Here is a 19,252-nt window from a genome sequence, read left to right on the forward strand (position 1 = left end):
ATCTCCTCCCTCCCAACACCCACTATCTTGCCACCAACGAGTGATAGTGTTTCTCTCCTCCCGCATTTTCCCCCACCCCCCCCCCCCCCCCGCAGAATGTCTACGTCACTATGTGCTTGTTTGTGCGAGGTGTTTTTTTAATATCAGACCTTTTCTTCTCAGCCAAGAACAAAAAGTTTGATAGAATTTTTTTCACCTCCAATTCCTACATGTGTCCAGTTTTGCTACTTTTTGTCTGTCTAAACAGGTCTCAATTGTAAATTAGTCTTCTAGGCTCAATGTGACTTATCTGTTTAAATAAATGTTGAATGAATAAAACTTTCTAATTGCTACGGTTGAAATTACATTTAAGGTTTTAAAGTGAATCACTTTGGAACAATTGGATATTTGAGGTATTTGGTGTGCAGATTATGAATTGATTGTAATTGGTAGAATTTGACATATGGAATTTCTAATAGGAAAAGTGGGACACAAAATATTATTCAGTGTGTTTCATTATTTTATTGGTTAAGCTGGAGTCCTTAAAGTAAACGTTTCCAATCAGATCCAACAAAGTCGATGCTCCATAATCCAGGTATACAATCCAAAAATTTTCAGTCATTTCATCTGGACAGTTTCTTTTTTTGTGCTGAAACGTTTCACCTTCCATCCAGAAAGCTTCATCAGTCAAAGAAACACACAACAAAACTGATTCTTCCCCCAAACATCTTACTCCAAAGTCAAGTCACATTTATTTATATAGCACATTTAAAACAGTAACTGTTATCAAAGTGCTTACCAAAAAAGATCACAGCATCAAATATTAATACCATATTACAGCAACATGAATAAAATCATAAAAACATTAAATATAATGAGAAACAATGAAATACTAAATCAAATCACCCTGCGTTAAATGTCAGGGAGTAAAAGCAAACTGTATGAACACAATCATCAACAATGAAATACCAAATGAGATCACACTGTGTTAAATGCCAATGAGTACAGATGTGTCAGTGAGTACAGATGTGTTTTGAGGAGAGATTTAAAAATAGAGACTGAGGTGGCCTGTCGAATGTTGATGGGCAGATTATTCCAGAGTTTAGGGCCCATGACTGAAAACGCTCGATCTCCTCTGAGCTTCAGCTGGTTTTTGGTACGGCCAAAAGCAGCTGGTCTGATGATCTCAAGGCCCGAGAAGGAGCATAAGGATGAAGGAGGTCGGAGAGGTATGATGGTGCAAGGCCATTAACACAAATGTCAGCAGAAGAATCTTAAAATCAACTCTGACACGTACAGGAAGCCAGTGAAGAGAGGACAGAACCGGAGTAATGTGTTCAAACCTGCGAGTTCCTGTCAGTAGCCGAGCTGCAGCATTTTGGACAAGCTGGAGACGTGAGAGAGACCTGACTAACCCCAACATAAAGTGAGTTACAGTATTCCAGCCAGGTTGTAATAAATGCATGGACTAATTTTTCAAGGTCAGATCTGGACAGGACGGACTTGAGCTTAGCTATCTGCCTTAGCTGAAAGAAGCTTTTGTGAAGAACAGAATTTATCTGCTTATTAAACTTAAAGTCTGAGTCTAAAACTATCCTGAGATTGGTAATAGACTGTTTTAGATATGGCTGAAGGGAGTCCAGGTTTGCAGGATCAGTGACAGTGGCAGAGCTAGGGTTAAAAACAATAACCTCAGTCTTCTGATCATTAAAACTCAAGAAGTTTGCAGCCATCCAAGTCTTGATGTCATCAAGACATTTTCACAAAGGGCGAATGGAGGAGGAACTGTTAGGTGTTAACGGCAGATAAATCTGAGAGTCAACAGCATAAAAATGACAGGAAAGACCATGTTTTCTCAGGAAAGACCCTAAGGGGAGGAGATACAAAGAAAACAGAAGGGGTCCAAGAATGGAACCTTGCGGGACCCCGCAGGAAAGAGGCACTTAAGTAGATAGAGTGTTAGCAAAATTAACACACAAACTCCTGTCAGGTATGAATGGAACCATTCTAACGTTGCACCAGTAATCCCAACCCAGTGTTCTAGTCGGGATAAAAGGATATTGTGGTCCATAGTATCAAATGCAGCGGTAAGGTCAAGGAGTACCAGGACTACAGACTGACCAGAGTCTTTTTCCAGAAGAATGTCTTTGCAGACCCTAACTAGGGCTGTTTCGGTGCTGTGTAGTTTCTTAAAGCCAGACTGAAAGATCTCACTAATAGAATTTCCACTCAAAAACTCGTTTAATTGAGTGAAAACTATCTTCTCCAGTATCTTAGAAAGAAAGGGAAGTTTGGAGATGGGTCTGAAGTTTGAGCAGGTTGAAGGGTCAAGTCCGGGTTTTTTTATTAAAAGAGTTACCACTGCATGTTTAAAAGCATCAGGAACTACACCTGTAGCCATACTGCTGTTTACAATGTCAAAAACAGAGGGTCCAGTGGAAGGTAGGACTTGTTTAAAAAACGATGCAGGGATGGGGTCAGCAGGGGAACCTGAGGGTTTCATATGACCAATGACGTCATTTCAAAATGAGAGGGAAATGGGTTCAAACTGGTTACAGACTGATGTGGAGGGGCCAAAGACCGAGGGGTCAGCTGTGGTGTGAGGAATCAGTGACCTGATCAACTCAACCTTTTTAACAAAGAAACTGGCAAAGTCCTCACATGTAACTGCAGAGACCTCCCTGTTGGCAGACTGAGGCACAGTTAAAATGGTGTTAATGGTATTGAAAAGAACGAGGGGATTGTGGCTGTTTGAGGCTATGATTTATGTGAAATATTTCTTTTTTTTCTGATTTAACAGTGGCCTGGTACTCTTTGTAACATGATTTTAGCATGATAAAAGAAACGTGAAGTTTGTCCTTCTTCCATTTACGTTCGGCTTTCTTGCATTGACGTTTGGTTGCGCGAGTGATCTCATTCATCCAAGGGTGTGGAGTGCGCTTTGTATGCCTAATTTTTAATGGTGCAACTAGGTCAAGCACCTTAGCACAGGTCTCTTGATGTACAGTGACTTGCTCATGGGTGATCATGGAAGAGGATCCACAGACTGAGAGAGAGTTTTTAGTAAAAGCAGATGAAAATAGTGCAGCAGTGGAAGGGTTAAATATTCAACAAGGCCTTGCTGGAGGGGGTTTGGACTCGTTGACAAGAGAAGTGTTGAAAGAAATGGGTTTGTGGTCGGAGAAAACTGCATCCCCAATTTCTAACTCAGAAACAGATCAACCAAAGGTTGATACTAAATCCAGTGTGTGGCCATGCTGGTGAGTTGGTCCAGCAACATTCTGTACAAAGTTCAGAGACTGGATCAGATCTAGAAAGTCCTGAGTGGAAAGTGGAACAAACCAGTTATGTTGGTGCTAAGATGGTCTCTTTGACATGCCCCCTCCTCAGTTGCCGGCCCTCTTCCTCGTCGACAGTCATGTGAAACTGGTTCAAAACCAAAAAAGTCCATGCTAAATAATCTAGGTATACAATCCATCATAACTGGTTTGTTCCACTTTGGAGTAAGCTTTTTTGGGGGAAGAATCAGTTGTGTTGTGTGTTTCTTTGACTGATGAAGCCTTTCGGATCGAAGGTGAAATGTTTCAGCACAAAAAAAAAGAAACTGTCCAGATGACCTGACTGAAAAATGTTGATATTGTATACCTGGATTATTGAGCATGGACTTTGTTATCAGATTTAAGATTTTAACCTATTTATTTTTATTCAATTCAATTCATCAATACTTTATTAATGTCAAAGGGAAATTAAATGTTATTGTAACTCATCATCCTGGTTTCATTAAAGAGTTGTTCAGGGGTCTGCAACCTTTACAATCAAAAGAGCCATTTCTGCCCCTTTGTTCACTAAATTAAATGTGTCTGGAGCCACAATACCTGTTATAACTGGGATTCTCAACTGGTGGTCCACAGACCATTTTAAGTTTGTTGGAGGAAAATTTTCTGACCAGTAGGGTAGTTGGGTAGGGTAGTTCTATGGCCTTTTTGAAACTGAAAATATCTAATATATAAATAAAGGCTAAATGAAAAAAAAAAAAAGCTTTGTTGATATTTTTTACATTTTAAGACAACAACAAAAAAGACTAGATTCTTGTAAAGAAGGAAAAATAATATGTTCTTTCCCGATAATAAATAAAAAAATATTACAACTATGCAGGTCTAGGAAAATTATTTTAATTGTGGAAAAATTAAGTATCCAACTTCAAATAAATAAAGTTAAAGTATGTTTTTCTCCTTCCATTATTTCTAGTATTCACATATTCGCAAAGGAAATGACAGAAAAACGGCTAAAACTAGCACTTTTTGTTGTTATAAGAAACAGTAAAATTCAGTTCAAAGTTAGTTTTGATCAACGCTTGAAAGAACCGCTGCAGAGGATCCAAAGAGCAGCATGTGGCTCCAGAGCCGCAGATTGCAGACCCCTCTTCTAGATGCTGATGGCTGTGGGCAGGAAGGATCTCTTGTAACACTCTTAGTCTGATGAAGAGGATGCTGAGGGTTGCTCTTCATTTTATGATGAATCAACAAAAAAGGTTGAATCATGTCATCTGGACTTCGTTTTTTTGTTAAAAACAAAAAAACGAAGTCCAGATGACATGATTCAACCTTTTTTGTTGTTATATACCTGGATGACTGAGAAAACAAACTTTGTGTTTATGATGAATCCTTCTCTAAATACGATAAATTGTTTTCCTAAAATATTAAGAGGGGCAATATTATCTAACAGTATAATTAACAATATCTTAAAACTGCTAAGTTGTTTAAGTTGATGAGACAGCCCCTGGTTTACTCCAGAGCTAGCTGACCTCCTTCACAGGAGAGATCATCTTTGGGCTGCAGCGAGAAAATCTGGCTCAGACACTGATTGGTTGAGTTTTCAACAGATGAGGAATAAATGCACAACTGCCATCGAAGCAGCTAAACACAACTATTTTTTATCTCAGACCTCCAAAAATCTAAATGACCTTAACAGATTCTGGAAAACCATCAAATCTCTCTCAGGCACCCCCCAATCATCTGACCTCCCATCACAACTTCTCATTAACTCTGTTCCTGTGTCAAATCAGCACGAGATCCTGAACTGTTTCAACAAACATTTTGTTGCTTCTGGTTCTTTATTTGACACAGTTACTAATGGAAGATCAGCCACTTCACTTAATAACCAAACTTCTACAAATCAATCCTCAGTTAATCACACCTTCTCTTTTTCTCCATTCTCAGTCAGTGAGGTCAATAAACTGTTAAAAGATCTTGATCCTAAAAAATCTGCAGGTCCAGATGAACTTCCACCTTATTTTTTAAGGCTGGCTGCTCATATCATCAGAGTCCCTGTGACCCACATCTTCAATCTCTCCATAAGACAAAACTCCATCCAGACACTTGGAAAACAGCCTTTGTTCTTCCTTTGCTGAAGGGAGGTGACCCACCTCACTGAACAACTATGGACCAATCTCTAAACTCTGCATTTTAGCCAAGGTTCTAGAAAAACTGATAAACTCTCAAATCAAAAATTACCTGGACTCATTTAACATCTTACCTCCACATCAATCTGGTTTCAGGAAACAACACAGCACAACCACTGCTTCACTGAAGGTTCTTAATGATGTTGTTGAAGCACTGGATGCTAAGGATTATTGTGCTGCACTTTTCTTATACCTGTCTAAAGATTCTGACACTGTGGATCAGAACATCTTGTGTCATAAACTCTCAGAAATCGGTTTCTCAGAACACACCATTGGTTGGTTCTCTAACTATCTTTCAGACCGGAGGCAATGTGTTCAACATAATGGTATGTCCTCCATTTATTTAACAGTCAACAATGGTGTACCACAAGGCTCAGTCTTAGGACTCACCCTCTTTACAATCTACATACATAATGTAGGTAAAAACATCCCTAATGCATCCATACATTTCTATGCTGATGACACAGTTGTTTATTGTCGAGCTAAAACTGTTGCTAAGGCTTTCCAGCTTTTGAAATCTGCATTCAACATCATCCAGACTGATTTGTTCCGCCTCAAACTTGTCCTAAATGCCGACAAAACCAAAGGGATGCTTTTTTCAAATAGGAAGATGGTCCCAGCAGTTCTTCCTCCGATTTTATCCTCAAATGGTGTCCCCATTGAGTTTGTTGATTCCTATAAATATTTGGGTATCTTGGTCGACTCACATCTCTCTTTTAAGCTCCATGTGGAGGTAAAGAAACTGAAAGTTAAACTGGGTTTCTTTTTCAGAAACAGATCCTGTCTAACCCTGAATGTTAGAAAACACCTTGTATCTGTGACCTTCCTTCCCTCCATTGATTATGGCGACATTATTTACATGAGCGCTCCTACAAGAACCCTGCAGATGTTGGATGCTGCAGATGTTGGATGCTGCAGATGTTGGATGCTGCAGATGTTGGATGCTGTCTATCATGGTGCACTAAGATTCATAACTGGCTGTGATTATCGTACCCACCACTGCACCCAGTATTCACTGGTTAACTGGACATCATTAACTTCACGCAGACTCTCCCACTGGTACATTTTCATCTTTAAATCACTTCTTGGTCTGTTGCCTTCATACATCTCCTCCTACATGTCTCTGCGTGAGTGCAGCTACAGCGTGCGCTCTCAGGACATTATTACCTGCAGTGTTCCCTCAATGAGGACTGAACTAGACAAAATGGTCTTCTCCTACTCTGCTCCTGTTTCCTGGAATATCTTACAAAAAGATTTTGAAGCTCTCGACCTTGACCTCTCTAAGTGTCTTTAAGAATCTGTTGAACTCCTGACAGGGACCAATGCAGACACGTTCCTGTTTTTAGTTTTGTACATTCGTCTTAGAATCTAGCTGTTTTTTTGTTACTATTTTTTTTTAGCCATCCTATCTAAAAAAAAAAAACAACCTGGAGTATGACTTTTTATAACTATCTATCTATTGTTGTCGCTGTTGTCCATTGTTGTCATCATTCTTTGTTGAAATCAGGTCTCTCTTGTAAATGAGTCCTCAAGGCTCATTGGGATTTACCTGTCTAAATAAAGGTTGAATGAATGAATTATTATTATTTTAAAAGCCGCAATCAGTTTTTTTTAAGTGACATATCACGTGACATAACACAGTAACATAAAGGAAATAGCACCCCCTTCATTTCCGGAGTCCCATTTCCAAATATGATATGGGACTGACACTGGTCTGTCCACGCCCCTTTCTGTTTGCTGCAATGAGGTATACTTGGGATGAGGGGGCTGGGCTAAGTGTGGTCTCATTGGACCTTATATGATTTAACGTGAAAGGAAAAATTATACTGGTGCAGAAAAAGCCTTTCTATGTGATGCAGCGAGCCAAATAAACTATTCCTTGATGGATACTGAATCCCTGGGAGACTCTTCTTAGAGTTGCTGGCCCCATTTAAACCAGTCAGAACCAGGTCATAATTTCATTATAATCCTGTCTCTGAGTAGATAAAAAAACTGGGTCTGTCTAAATAAAAATACTAACAGTAGCACATATACAGTATGTTCCGTGTCAGAATCTCTGATAAAAATAAGAGTGAGCAGGTCAAACAGCATTTTGCTATCCATCACTGCTACTGGAGCTAGAGCTGCTCCTCCACCTCATTGATAGGACTCAGCTGTGGGGGTTCAAGTGTCTGATTAAGATGTCTTTCTCTATTAAGTTGTTGGTGTACATTTGACTGATCTGGTGTGGGAGGAAAGGGGTGGGGGGTTGTTCTATGTTCTTTGTTGTTAAATGTTCAAAATGAAAAAAAATCAATAAAACACTTTGTTTAAAATAGATGCCTTTCTCTGCAGAGTTTCCATGTAGGGATGGCGCCATCTAGTGGGCCTTCCCCTGTCTGTTCTCCCTTGTGTCTCTGCTTTGATTGTCTGATTATCATCACACGTGTCATGTCCTGTTAGTGTATATAAAGTCTGTCTGTTAGTCCTGTCAGTGTCTGTTCATCGTTGGGTATTGCCTGTCTGATCCTGTTTGATCTGTTCCTGAATCTGTTTTGTAAGTTTTGCTGCCATGTCAGCCTTTTGATTTATTATTATTAAAAGTATTTTATTTTATACGTCTGCCTCCTGAGTCCTGCCTGCGCAACTGGGTTCTCTCCTGTCCTGACCTGCCTGGAAACTCTGACATTCCAGGCATGTGCCACTGGTAGGAGGCTCCACAGCAAACTGAGAACCTGCTGGAGGGGTTATACTTCATTGTGAACCCAGACCAGAGAAAACCTGGGAACACACTAAGATTCTCCTGGAGGGTATTGAGAGTGTCACTGTGGAGAGGGTGGTCTCGGTTTTTCCACTGATATGTATTTATGTGTATGTATGTATGTATGTATGTATGTATGTATGGTGCATCATCTTCCCTGTATTTTCTTAACAGAGTCTGCTGCATGTCCATGATGCTGTGGCTCAGAGGGACTTTGAGCCCACACTACCACCCATACCTGACAATGCTGTGGAAAAAGAAGAAGATTCTGTCAAAATCATCAGCTTGGTCAAAACCAAAGAACCCCTGGTCAGTATTTATATTATTATTTTTCAGTTCAATTATGTATTTTTCAGTTCAATTTTATGTCTCTGAGCCAACAAAGGAGGTAGTCACAGAGCTGAGTATGCATGAAGATGAGAAATAGGATTCATCTATACAGCTGTGGTCTGGAACCATTTTTTGTGTCTTAAGAGTAGTAGTATGTGAATATTTATTACTGTATTATTTTTTGTTTATTTGTTTGAACACTGAACATTTGGCCTGTTTTACCTTTTTTGTTTTGGGTAACATTGTATATTTTCCGTATTCCTTAATGTAGAGGTAAAGCCCTTTTGTACCAAATGACAACCCGACTATGCTCTTCACAAGCCAAGAAGAAAGTGACTGGATTGTTAGATTTGAAAACCCTCCTTTTAGTGCAAAGTCACTCATGATACTGCTATGCTCTTAGAACTCAGCAAATATACTGCTTTCACTTGCCCTCTTTTGCATTCCTGAGATGTTCTCCTCCTACATCACAGCCTTCTGCACCCAGGTTACCTCATTGACACTCGGATGTTTGATTTGGTCCCAACATGACCAATTCTGCATGAAATTCTCCATCACTATACCACATGGTTGCACATGGACCTCATGTTAAGGATACACTACCACCTCGCTCCACCCATGATTTTGATACACTGTGATTACCACCTTAGCCTCACTTTATATTCTTTGGAAATGTTCAAAAGCCTCCCCAACCTGTTACATTCCTTCACATGTAATGGTTATCCACCACATTCTTGAAAACATTGCCAAGAGCCCACAAACCCACACTTGCAAATTGTTTATGTTGTTGCAAGATATGTTCTCTCTAAGCTATGCGCTTGCGCAATCACATACTGCTCACACATTCTCTGCACACAATAAAATCTATTCTGCACAGTTGTGACCTGGCCACAAGGTTATCTCCCGTTTTATAATAAACTCAACCCGAGCGCAGCAGTCTGTACAATCTGTATGCAGCAGCTGAAAGATGCATGCAGAGAGGAGGACAGAAACACCCCCCTGAAAGGTACGTGCAGAGCAGAGGAGGAAACCCCCCTAGTCAAAACAGACATGCGTCACATGATTTTTTAAAATTCCAGCCAATCAGCTTCATCTGGAGTTTCAGCGCTGACTACGAACTAAGTTTGAAGAAGCTAAGACTTTTAGCGCTTTTCCAAGCTCTATACTGCACATTTCATCGCATACCGAGGAATAATATTTGGTGTTGTGGATTTATCACAGAAGTTTACGGTTGTACGACGTCAAACAAAGTGGTAAGTAAACTAATCCCACAACTTGTAGCCAATTTTATCATACTAAGTGTTAGCAAACAGTGCTCGCTGTATTATATCTGGATGGTCAAAGGAAAAGCAGTGTTACCCCTAGATGAGCAGCACATTGTATGGTCTGGAGACAGTGGCATTGACAAAAAGACAAGAGAAAGAACTGGAAGTGGCAGAAATGAAGATGCTGAGGTTCTCCTTAGGAGTGACAAGGCTGGATAAGATTAAGAATGAAATAATCAGAGCTAAAGCACAGGTTGAGCAACTGGGAGATAAAGTTAGAGAAGACACACTAAGATGGTTTGGACATGTCCAGAGGAGGAACAGTGGTTTGGACATGTCCAGAGGAGGAACAGTGGTTTGGACTTGTATTTTAAGCTACAAATAAACATGATGGATGATGGTCATATGCTAAGCCATTAGTAAGAAGTGTTTTGCTTACCCGAGTGAGGTAGACACAGGACACATACCACGCCCTCACTGCAGCCTTTCTCCTCCAAGAGGTCTAAAACTAATCCTGAGACTCAGGTATTACCTGTAGCTGATTTTTCAGGACAGTCTAGTTCAACGCTGTGTTGAGATGATTCACCCAGACTGTTAACTACCTCCGATCCTTGCACCACACCCAAAATCTTACCTCGTGCCTCGCCCGACCTAGCAGCAGGAGTGGGGACGTTTAGCAGACGAGGAAGCGCAAGTTAACGGTAGCTCATCTCCTGATTTAGCGTTGCAATTGTTAACCGATCTGGCTTTGTTCAGAATCTAGGCGCAAGACTCTTGGATGTTGTTTTATAATCAAAAGCTAGTAAACCGTTAAAAACCTCCCGTGCTTCTGTTGTTTCTCTGAACCAAGTTTCCCACTTCCATGAACAATGGGGTGTTGAAATAAGAATCCAGAATTTTACGTTTTGCTTTGCTTTAATCAATGACTTTTGCAGGGGAACAGCAATATGCACGGTAATGATTACATTCGATTACAGAGGTTACATGATGAATAATATTCATTCCTTAATCACTTTCCAGTTGTTGACCTTTCCTGGGCAAGGTAGATTTCTGTCCCTGTGGAGGGCTTGAGGATAGCTTGTGGACTCCACTCTGTTCGGCCTCAGATGTCTTCCTTCTGGCCGGCCACGCCCTGACTCACTCAGGCGCACCAGAACCCCCACAATTTGCCCACACTCTCTACCTGGCCCAATACGTTATTTCTCACTGCAATGACAACCTTTCTGCAACTCTGAGCAACCAAATTTATAATATAATCGATCTTTCTGCGTGCCAATTTATGTGCCACTGCTTTAATTTGAAATAAAGTTTTGTTAAGGACAAGGTTTGTGAAACGTCTTCTTACCATTTTACTATCTTTAGGTGGAATTCCTCCAAAGTCCAATTCAGCAAGAAGCAAATTTCCCCATTCCCTCTTGAATGCGGGCCGTTTCTGGTCCTTACAGATGGTCTGAATTTGAAGAAAAGGATTCAGGACTAATCCGGGCTGAAGGGAATATATAACTCCAAACGAAGCTTATTCCAACGGATTCACCCTTGTTCTTCTTCAGCTGAGACCGTCCAAAACTTGTCCTATTAATCCACACACGCGTCCGTGGTCCAAACAGTCCTGTTTGTTGCTTCCACATGAGTTAGTGGTCCCCAACAGCGGTGGTTTTACAGAGACGTCTGTTTTTATAGCCTGAGGTTTTGACTGACACTTCCAAAAAGATCATGCCACCGGCACAAACCAACCTTTTTTGGGCTGGGCTTAGTTTCTGATTTACAGGCATGTCAAGATATCTCAAGATGGTGCCGGTGTGTAGGGCTGCCCGTCTCTCGCTCTCTGCTTGTATTTTATTTTTGCTATTTTTACAATGGTTTGTGCAGTGTGCCGAGTCATATTTTCAGTATGATCGTCGGGCACTTTTGGAGCTCCGTACTTTTGCTGAAATTCCCGCGGAGTTTTTGAACAGCGGCCAGCACTCTCCCCCACCGGTCCTATCTGCGATTCCTGCGTTCCTTCTGCGTGACCCTGGCCTTTCTCCATGGAGGAAACGTCGCAGACGTCGTGGGAAGCGTGTAGGGATTTTGGTGAAACTGAGGCAAAGTGTGGATTATTCTATCAGGACTCGCTCTGGATCTGATCATCTCCTCTCTGACCCGTGGTGCTCCCGGGACCCGGCTGCTGGCCAGCTGCCCGCACGCTCAGTCCATGGAAACACCTGGAGTTGTTTACCTGTGCGCTGCACCAGCAGACCAGGAGGAGCTGTTCTTCATAACCTGCGCCCGCTGGCGCGCGCGTCTCCATCCACGGCTGTACCTGTGTTGGACAATATCAGGATGTGTTTAATCAATGCAAGGTCTGTTTCCAACAAGACGTTTATCCTCAATGACTTTTTTAAAGATCAGGAGTTGGATTTTCTGTTCGTCATGGAATCTTGGATTTCTGATGGTGAGTCCAGCGCCTTGGTGGAATTACTACCCCCAGACTGTCTGTGTTTCAATGCCCCGCGGCCATCAGGTCGGCGCGCGGGGGGGGGGGGGGGGGATTATTAACAGTTTTTAAAGCAAACTTGGCCTGTAAACAGTTGTCCATCCCAGTGTCCCGCGCCAGCTTTGAGCTGAGCGCCTTTGAACTCGGACACTGTCCTATGGTTCTATGCGCGCTTGTCTACCGCCCACCTCGTTCCAAGGACTTCATAAATGAATTCTCTGACTTTTTGGCTGATATCACACAGATATACACTCACTTTTTGTTTATTGGTGACCTTAATTTGCATGTGTGTTGTCAGGAGAAGCCCTTAGTGAAGGACTTTCTAGATTTATTGGACTCTTTTTTGGCTTAGCTCAGCAGGTGAGCGGCCCCACCCAGGAACACGGTCACACGCTGGACCTCGTTTTAACACGCGATGTCTCTGTTTCTAATTTGAAAATCGGTGACAATGTTTTTTCAGATCACATGCCTGTATTGTTTGACTTCACCCCCCCTTGTCCTACTGCTAAGACGTGCGTTCCTGCACGTACGCGTTCTATTAACCGTTTCACTGCTGCTCGTTTTAATGAAGGTTTTAATTCTGAGAGGATCGAACAGTTCCTGAGGAGCTAACCTCTCAGTTCAACTCTGCCTGTTTAAATGTTCTGGACCGTGTTGCTCCCCTTAAGACCAGAAAAACGAAACTTAGATCAGAGCCTTGGCTGAATGACGTCACGCGTTAGGCGGCAGTGTCGCAGAGCTGAACGAAGGTGGAGGAAGGACAGGCTCCAGGTTTCTTTTCAAATGTTAAGGGAGAGTTGGCGTCACTATCAGAAAACCGTTAAAGCTGCCAAATGTAAATTCTTCTCTGATTTAATTGTCTCCAACTCCCACAACCCCCGAGTTCTTTTCTCCACCCTGAACTCAGTTCTACACCTCAGTGAGCCTTCACCTCTGGAAGCCTCAACTGAGCTGTGTGAAAACTTCCTCCATTTCTTTTTAGAAAAAGTGGCAAACACCCGGGCACTCATTTCTCCGCCAGCTCATGATCTGTCCATCCCATCTCAGTGTGTGGCTGTGTTTGACCACTATGAGCCCATCTCTCTGTCCTCTCTGGAGCAGGTAATGTGCAGCATGAAGCCATCTGGTTCCCCCTTTGATGTGGTCCCCCCTCGACTACTAAAGGAAGTTTTTCCTACCCTGGGTCCTTTTATCCTCGCTATTCTGAATAGCAGTTTTATCCTCAGGTGTGGTGTCAAAGACTTTTAAACATGCTGCTGTCCAGCCCCTCCTGAAAAAACCTAACCTTGACCCCTCAGTCATGTCCAACTTCCGGCCTGTCTCCAGACTCCCATTCACCTCTAAACTACTGGAAAAAATTGTGGAGTCTCAGTTGAAACAGTTTTTGGGGATCACGCTATCCTAGAGTTATTCCAATCTGGCTTCAAATCTCTCCATAGCACTGAAACTGCTCTACTGAAGGTTTTTAACGACATTTTCATATCCACAGACGCAGGTGATTCTGTGCTGCTTGTCCTATTGAACCTTACATCTGCTTTTGACACCATCGACCACAACATCCTCATTTCTAGACTGGAGCAGTGGGTGGGCATCACAGGGTCAGCCCTTAAATGGTTTGGGTCCTACCTCTCTGACAGAACGTTCTGTGTCAATATCAAAGATTTTAGTTCGGCATCGACAGCGCTCCAGTGGGGGGTACCGCAGGGGTCCATCCTCGGTCTCCCTCTTTTTTCTTTATACCGCTGCCACTAGGTGCTATCTTCCGCAAACACAACATACCCTTTCATTTCTACACCGATGATTGCCAAATTTACTTCCCCCTGAGGCACAGAGGCACACGCTCTATTCAGCCTCTTCTTGACTGCCTGGCTGACATCCGGGACTGGATGGCTTTAAACTTCTTAAGCTTCAATGAGAAGAAGTCTGAGGTCATGCTGTTCCATCCCAGTGGCTCACTCATGAACCATGACATTGACCTTTTCTCTCTAGCCCCGCTAGAGAAACAAAAGGTCACTAATCTGGGGGTGATAATGGACCCGTCCTTAAAACTCAACAGTCACGTAAACATGATGGTCAAATCCTGTTTTTTTCAGCTGTGACGGCTGTCTAAGCTGAAACCTATACTCTCCAAGAAGAACCTTGAGACAGTGATCCACGCCTTCATAACATCTAGGCTTGATTACTGCAATTCACTTCTGTTTGGAATCAGTCAGTCCTCCATTGCTCGTCTACAACTGGTCCAAAATGCTGCAGCCCGATTTTTAACTGGTACAGGCTATAGAGAGCACATCACGCCAGTTTTGGTCTCCCTGCACTGGCTACCCATTCACCTTTTGGATCCAATTCAAAATTCTCATGTATGTTTTTAAATCACTGAACAGTTCTGCCCCATCCTATCTCACTGATCTTCTGCAGCCATATGTCCCACCGCGCTCCCTGAGGTCAGCAGACCAGATGCTTCTCTCAGTCCCAGAAACCCGTCGTAAGCTCAGAGGTGACAGGGCTTTCTCTGTTGCAGGTCCACGACTGTGGAATGAGTTGCCACTGAGTGTCCGGCAGGCTCCCACACTCTGTCTTTAAGTCTCGCTTGAAGACCCACTTCTATTCTCTTGCCTTTAACACGTTGTGATTTGTTTTGGTCCGGTCTGTTCTCTACTCTGTTGGCCATTTGTTAGCTTCTGCTGCTATTTGTATCTGTATTTCTATTTTATGTTTTCCTGTCCGCTGTACATGTTTGTTTTCTTTTGTACAGCACTTTGGTTGGCCTTGTTGCTGTTTTATGTGCTCTATAAATAAATTGGTATGGTATGGTCTATGAGGATTTTGCCATGTCGTTCCTTATAAATATTAAAATCTGGGTGTAACTCATTCAAATATGCCTTAATCATTCTGAGTTGCAGGTTCTGATACATGTCCACGGCCTTGGGGAAGGGAGGGGTGAGGAAACTGTCAAAGCATCTTTGTTGTTTTCAAAACATTCCAGGAGGAGTTGAGATAAGTCCAGTGTCAAAGCCACAGTTTGGGTCAGGCAGAACTCTTGAATTGTTGTTTCTGCCTTTTAAAGTCTCACTGGTATATATTCCTCTGATGGAACTCCAAAACAGCCGAATTGATCCTTTACTCCAAAAGTCGAGCTCACAGCTTCTCCAAGATTATTCCCACCATTCATGAGTGCTGCCAGTGAGTTCACAGTCCTGATAACAGCTGCTCCAGCTCCATGCTGCAGCTCCACAAATTCAGTCTGAGTGCTGTTGAGTTTCGACACATTCACATTAATTTATAGACAATCCAGAATTCACCAGCCAAACAGCAAAATAACCAGTTGTCATCATGAATCCAATTTGTTTCCGTCAAAGTAAGAGGGTCCTCCCCCTTACCCTGACTCCTGTCAGGAGAAGTTGATCAATGTTGTTGAGAGACCAGCTGAACATTCGAATTAGGAGGTATGCAGAAAAAAACAAACAAAAAAGACGTTTTTTAAGGGTTCACAGGACAAGAGTGCAGCAGGGAAGCGGGGGGGGGGGGGGGGGGAGAAGACAGGGAAACACGTCTGGCTTAACCGGAGGACAGAGAGAAAAAAAAAAATGTAAAAGGAGGACGTGAAGGTAAAAACACGTAGCTTTCTTCTAGTCCATCAAGTTGAACCGGCAACAAAAGACTGGTGCATAATCGTGCATTGCAGAGGCTGTATCCTTTATGAAGAGCACACTTTCTCTTATATTTAACACCAGCTCTACAGACCCTTTTTTCAGTCTCATTTTCCTTTTCTTTGCCCCTGGGTACTTGCTCGGAGCCATATATGTAGAAAAGTATTCAGGAGAAAAGGAAGAACACACAAAGGGAGGAGGGAAGGTCTGTCTGTAACTCTCCCAGCTGTCAAAAGTTTTTTCCATAGACATTCTGATGTTCATCAAAGTGCATGGATCATAAGTTTGAGCAGAGAAGACACCATCATGGTACAGAAAAACTGATATGATAGCAAAAAAAATTAAAATTAAAGTCAAACGATACAAACACAGAGGAGCAGAAACGGCCAGACACAGGCGCCATCTTGTCTGTGTCACATGACGCTAATCTGTTGGGTTATTAAGGGAACTCTAATAAGCTGGTCCAGGTTTTAATAAATCCACCAGGTTGTTCTTTAATAGTCTGAATAGTTCTAAATCGTTTTTATTATTCAGACCCATTCATCTTCCATCTGTTTTTCAACAGAATTTTTGTTCTATTTCAACAATTCATGTATCAAAACATTCGGCTCATTCAGGACATACCTGTTCTGACCTTTTGTATTTATGCAGTTTTTACTTTTTGACATATTTGGCTTTGTCTGCCATGTTTTTCTTCATTGAAAATGCAGCTAAATGCAGCTCTTCACCTCCTTCAAACTATTTGAGATGTTTACAACCTGTTAATAATCATTTCAGCTGCTGTTCTGGTTCAGCTGTTTTCAGCTTCTCTCTGCTCATTCATTTATTTTTCTCCTCTTTCAGCTTCTGTCTGCTACTTTTAGCTTTGTTGTTTGAAACCAGAGAGTGATTAAACCTTCTCAACCTGTTTTCAACTTCTTCAGTAGCTTTTATCAAAAAATCTTTCAGCAATAAGCATTCATGCTGCAGTTTCACAGGAAATATCATTTCTCTAGTTAATAGTTTGACCTCACGCTGCTTCTCTTTTTGATTTGTTGTCCAATCGTTTATGTTCCATCATCACAAGGGAGCAACGATTAAGATGGACAAATCCACGGGAGCCATTGTTGTGGCCAGGATCATGAGAGGAGGTTCAGCTGATAAAAGTGGTAAACAAACATGCAACATGCAGTGGTACAAGGAGAATCACGTTCAGGTGTATTTTTATTATCTTTGTAACATTTGAAGGCCTCATCCATGAAGGAGACGAGCTGAAGGAAGTGAACGGAGTTTCACTGAAACATAGAAAACCAAAGGAAATCCTGCCACTCCTGGTGAGCCACACACTTCACACTTTCCCCCATCCCACTCCACACAAACCAGTAACACAGGTTGCCAAAAAGGTTTTCTAATTTATTTACAAACTTCTAAATACTTTAGTTCTGGACCCATAAAAGAGATCAACATGAAGCTCTTGACCTTTGACCTCTCCAAGTGTCTTTAAGAATCTGTTGGACTCCTGGCAGGGACCAATGCTGACATGTTCCTGTTTTTAGTTTCTACATTCGCCTTAGAATCCAGCTGTTTTTTGTTTTGGTTTTGTTTTGTTACCTTTTCCTTTTAGCCATCCTATTTGTATAAATAAATAAAAAATAAAAAAATAAAAAACCTGCAGTACGACTTTTTATAACTGTTTATAGTTGTTGCTGTTGTCCATTGTTGTCATCTTTCTTTGTTAAATCAGGTCTCTCTTGTAAATGAGTCCTCGAGGCTCAATGGGATTTACCTGTAGAAATAAAGGTTGAATGAACATAACAGGGACAGCACGGTGGCGCAACTGGTAGAGCTGCTGCCTCTCAGCGAGCAGGTCCTTGGTTCAAACCCCGGTCCAGGGTGTACCCCGCCCCTTGCACAGTGATTGCTGGACATGGGCACCGGCGACCCCCGTGACCCAAAAGGGAATAAACGGGTAAAGATAATGGATGGATGGATGGATGGATGGATGGATGGATGAACATAACAGGCTTTTAAACAGGCAACTTGAGCACTGACTGACCCCATGAGTGTGATGCGAGTGAAGCTTTTATAGTGACTCATTAGGTCATTCTGACGCAGTAAAGCAGCAAAAACCAGAAATTAAATGGACTAAATAAGAAAATGTTAGCAACAAAACAACCCCTGTCAAAACAGTTCTAAATAGTAACCTATTAAAGAAAAAACTGTAGGGTTTTTGGTTTTTGGCCTCTCTTTGTTTCCTGTCGGCTCCCCCTCCTTGTCTCACCTGTGTCTAATGTTAATCACCGCAGGTGTCTGTCGTTGTCCCAATCAGAGTTGTGTGTGTGCATATTCAGTTCCCTCGTGTCGTGTCTTTGTCTCCGGATCATCCTTCAATATTGTTGTGTTTCTGCCTTCCGTCCTGTTATTTAGTAAGTGAGCTGCCTCGTCAGCCTTTGCTTTGTTTTTGTATAAATACATATTTTTGATTTTCCACGAGCTCCTGTCATTCTCCTGCAATCGGGTTCAACACTCCTGACGGCAGAACCCGACAAAAACATTATCAAATGGAAAGCACAAAACTCAAACTTGTCTCTGTGCCGACATGCAGCACGTGTCGGTGTGTGAGCTGTGCACTGAAAAAAGTTTGTTCGCTTTATTGATTGAATCATGGACATCGGTCCCACACAGTTAGAATAAGTTGAACTGACTTCATTTCCTTCTTTCCCTCAAGTACTTACTGCCTGTCAAATCAACATACTTCCATACACATACAGAGAGGGCGCTTGTGCAGGCAGCGACCAGTAGCGGATGAGAGTACGTGACGTGGTGTGTTTTTTGGTTTTTATTAATTTTATGTTTTAATCAATTTGTTTTGTTTTAATGGCATGATTAGCATATCTCAAAATCTGAAGGAAGTTGAGTATCAAGGCTCCAGCGTTTTCAAACAAAGATGGACTTTCTTTCACTTTTTGGGCTGTGGTTCCTGGTTCACCAGTGAATCGAAGAGTATTGTCCGTGAGGTCAGGATCCAGTACTCAAGAGACACACAAATGTTGCCACCTTAGCTCGAGTGTCAGACCTCAACCCACAAATACCGCCGAATCTCATTCGGAGAAATTTGAACAGAACAAGGTTTAATAACGGTGCGAGTAAAAGAAAGCAGGGAATACGTGCGGGGCTCAGACTTCGGCTGAGGAGACCACGCGTTGAGCGCATCCTTCTTCCTTCTCTCATCTTGGCAAATGTGCGGTCCCTCAGGAATAAACTCGATGAACTTCAAGGCTGCGTCCGCTACAAAAAGGATTTTAAAGACTGCTGCGTTTTGGCTCTCAGTGAAACGTGGCTCACAGAGCGGGACTTGGACTCGGATCTGTCCAT

The 19,252-nt window shown here is 42.1% G+C and overlaps 1 protein-coding gene across 1 annotated transcript in view; it reads left to right on the forward strand.

The window, feature by feature from the left end:
* Positions 1 to 19,252, forward strand: part of LOC119414849 (MAGUK p55 subfamily member 7-like) — a 287,985-nt gene that overhangs the window by 124,631 nt on the left and 144,102 nt on the right. The window contains exons 4-6 of the mRNA XM_037681971.1: positions 8,355 to 8,489; positions 16,965 to 17,046; positions 17,126 to 17,211. Of these exons, the coding sequence (XP_037537899.1) occupies positions 8,355 to 8,489; positions 16,965 to 17,046; positions 17,126 to 17,211 (303 nt within the window). The remainder of the gene's footprint in view (positions 1 to 8,354; positions 8,490 to 16,964; positions 17,047 to 17,125; positions 17,212 to 19,252) is intronic.

The sequence above is a fragment of the Nematolebias whitei genome, chromosome 9 (genome assembly GCF_014905685.2).
Source record: "Nematolebias whitei isolate Nwh7 chromosome 9, NemWhi1, whole genome shotgun sequence".
Taxonomy (NCBI): Eukaryota; Metazoa; Chordata; class Actinopteri; order Cyprinodontiformes; family Rivulidae; genus Nematolebias; species Nematolebias whitei.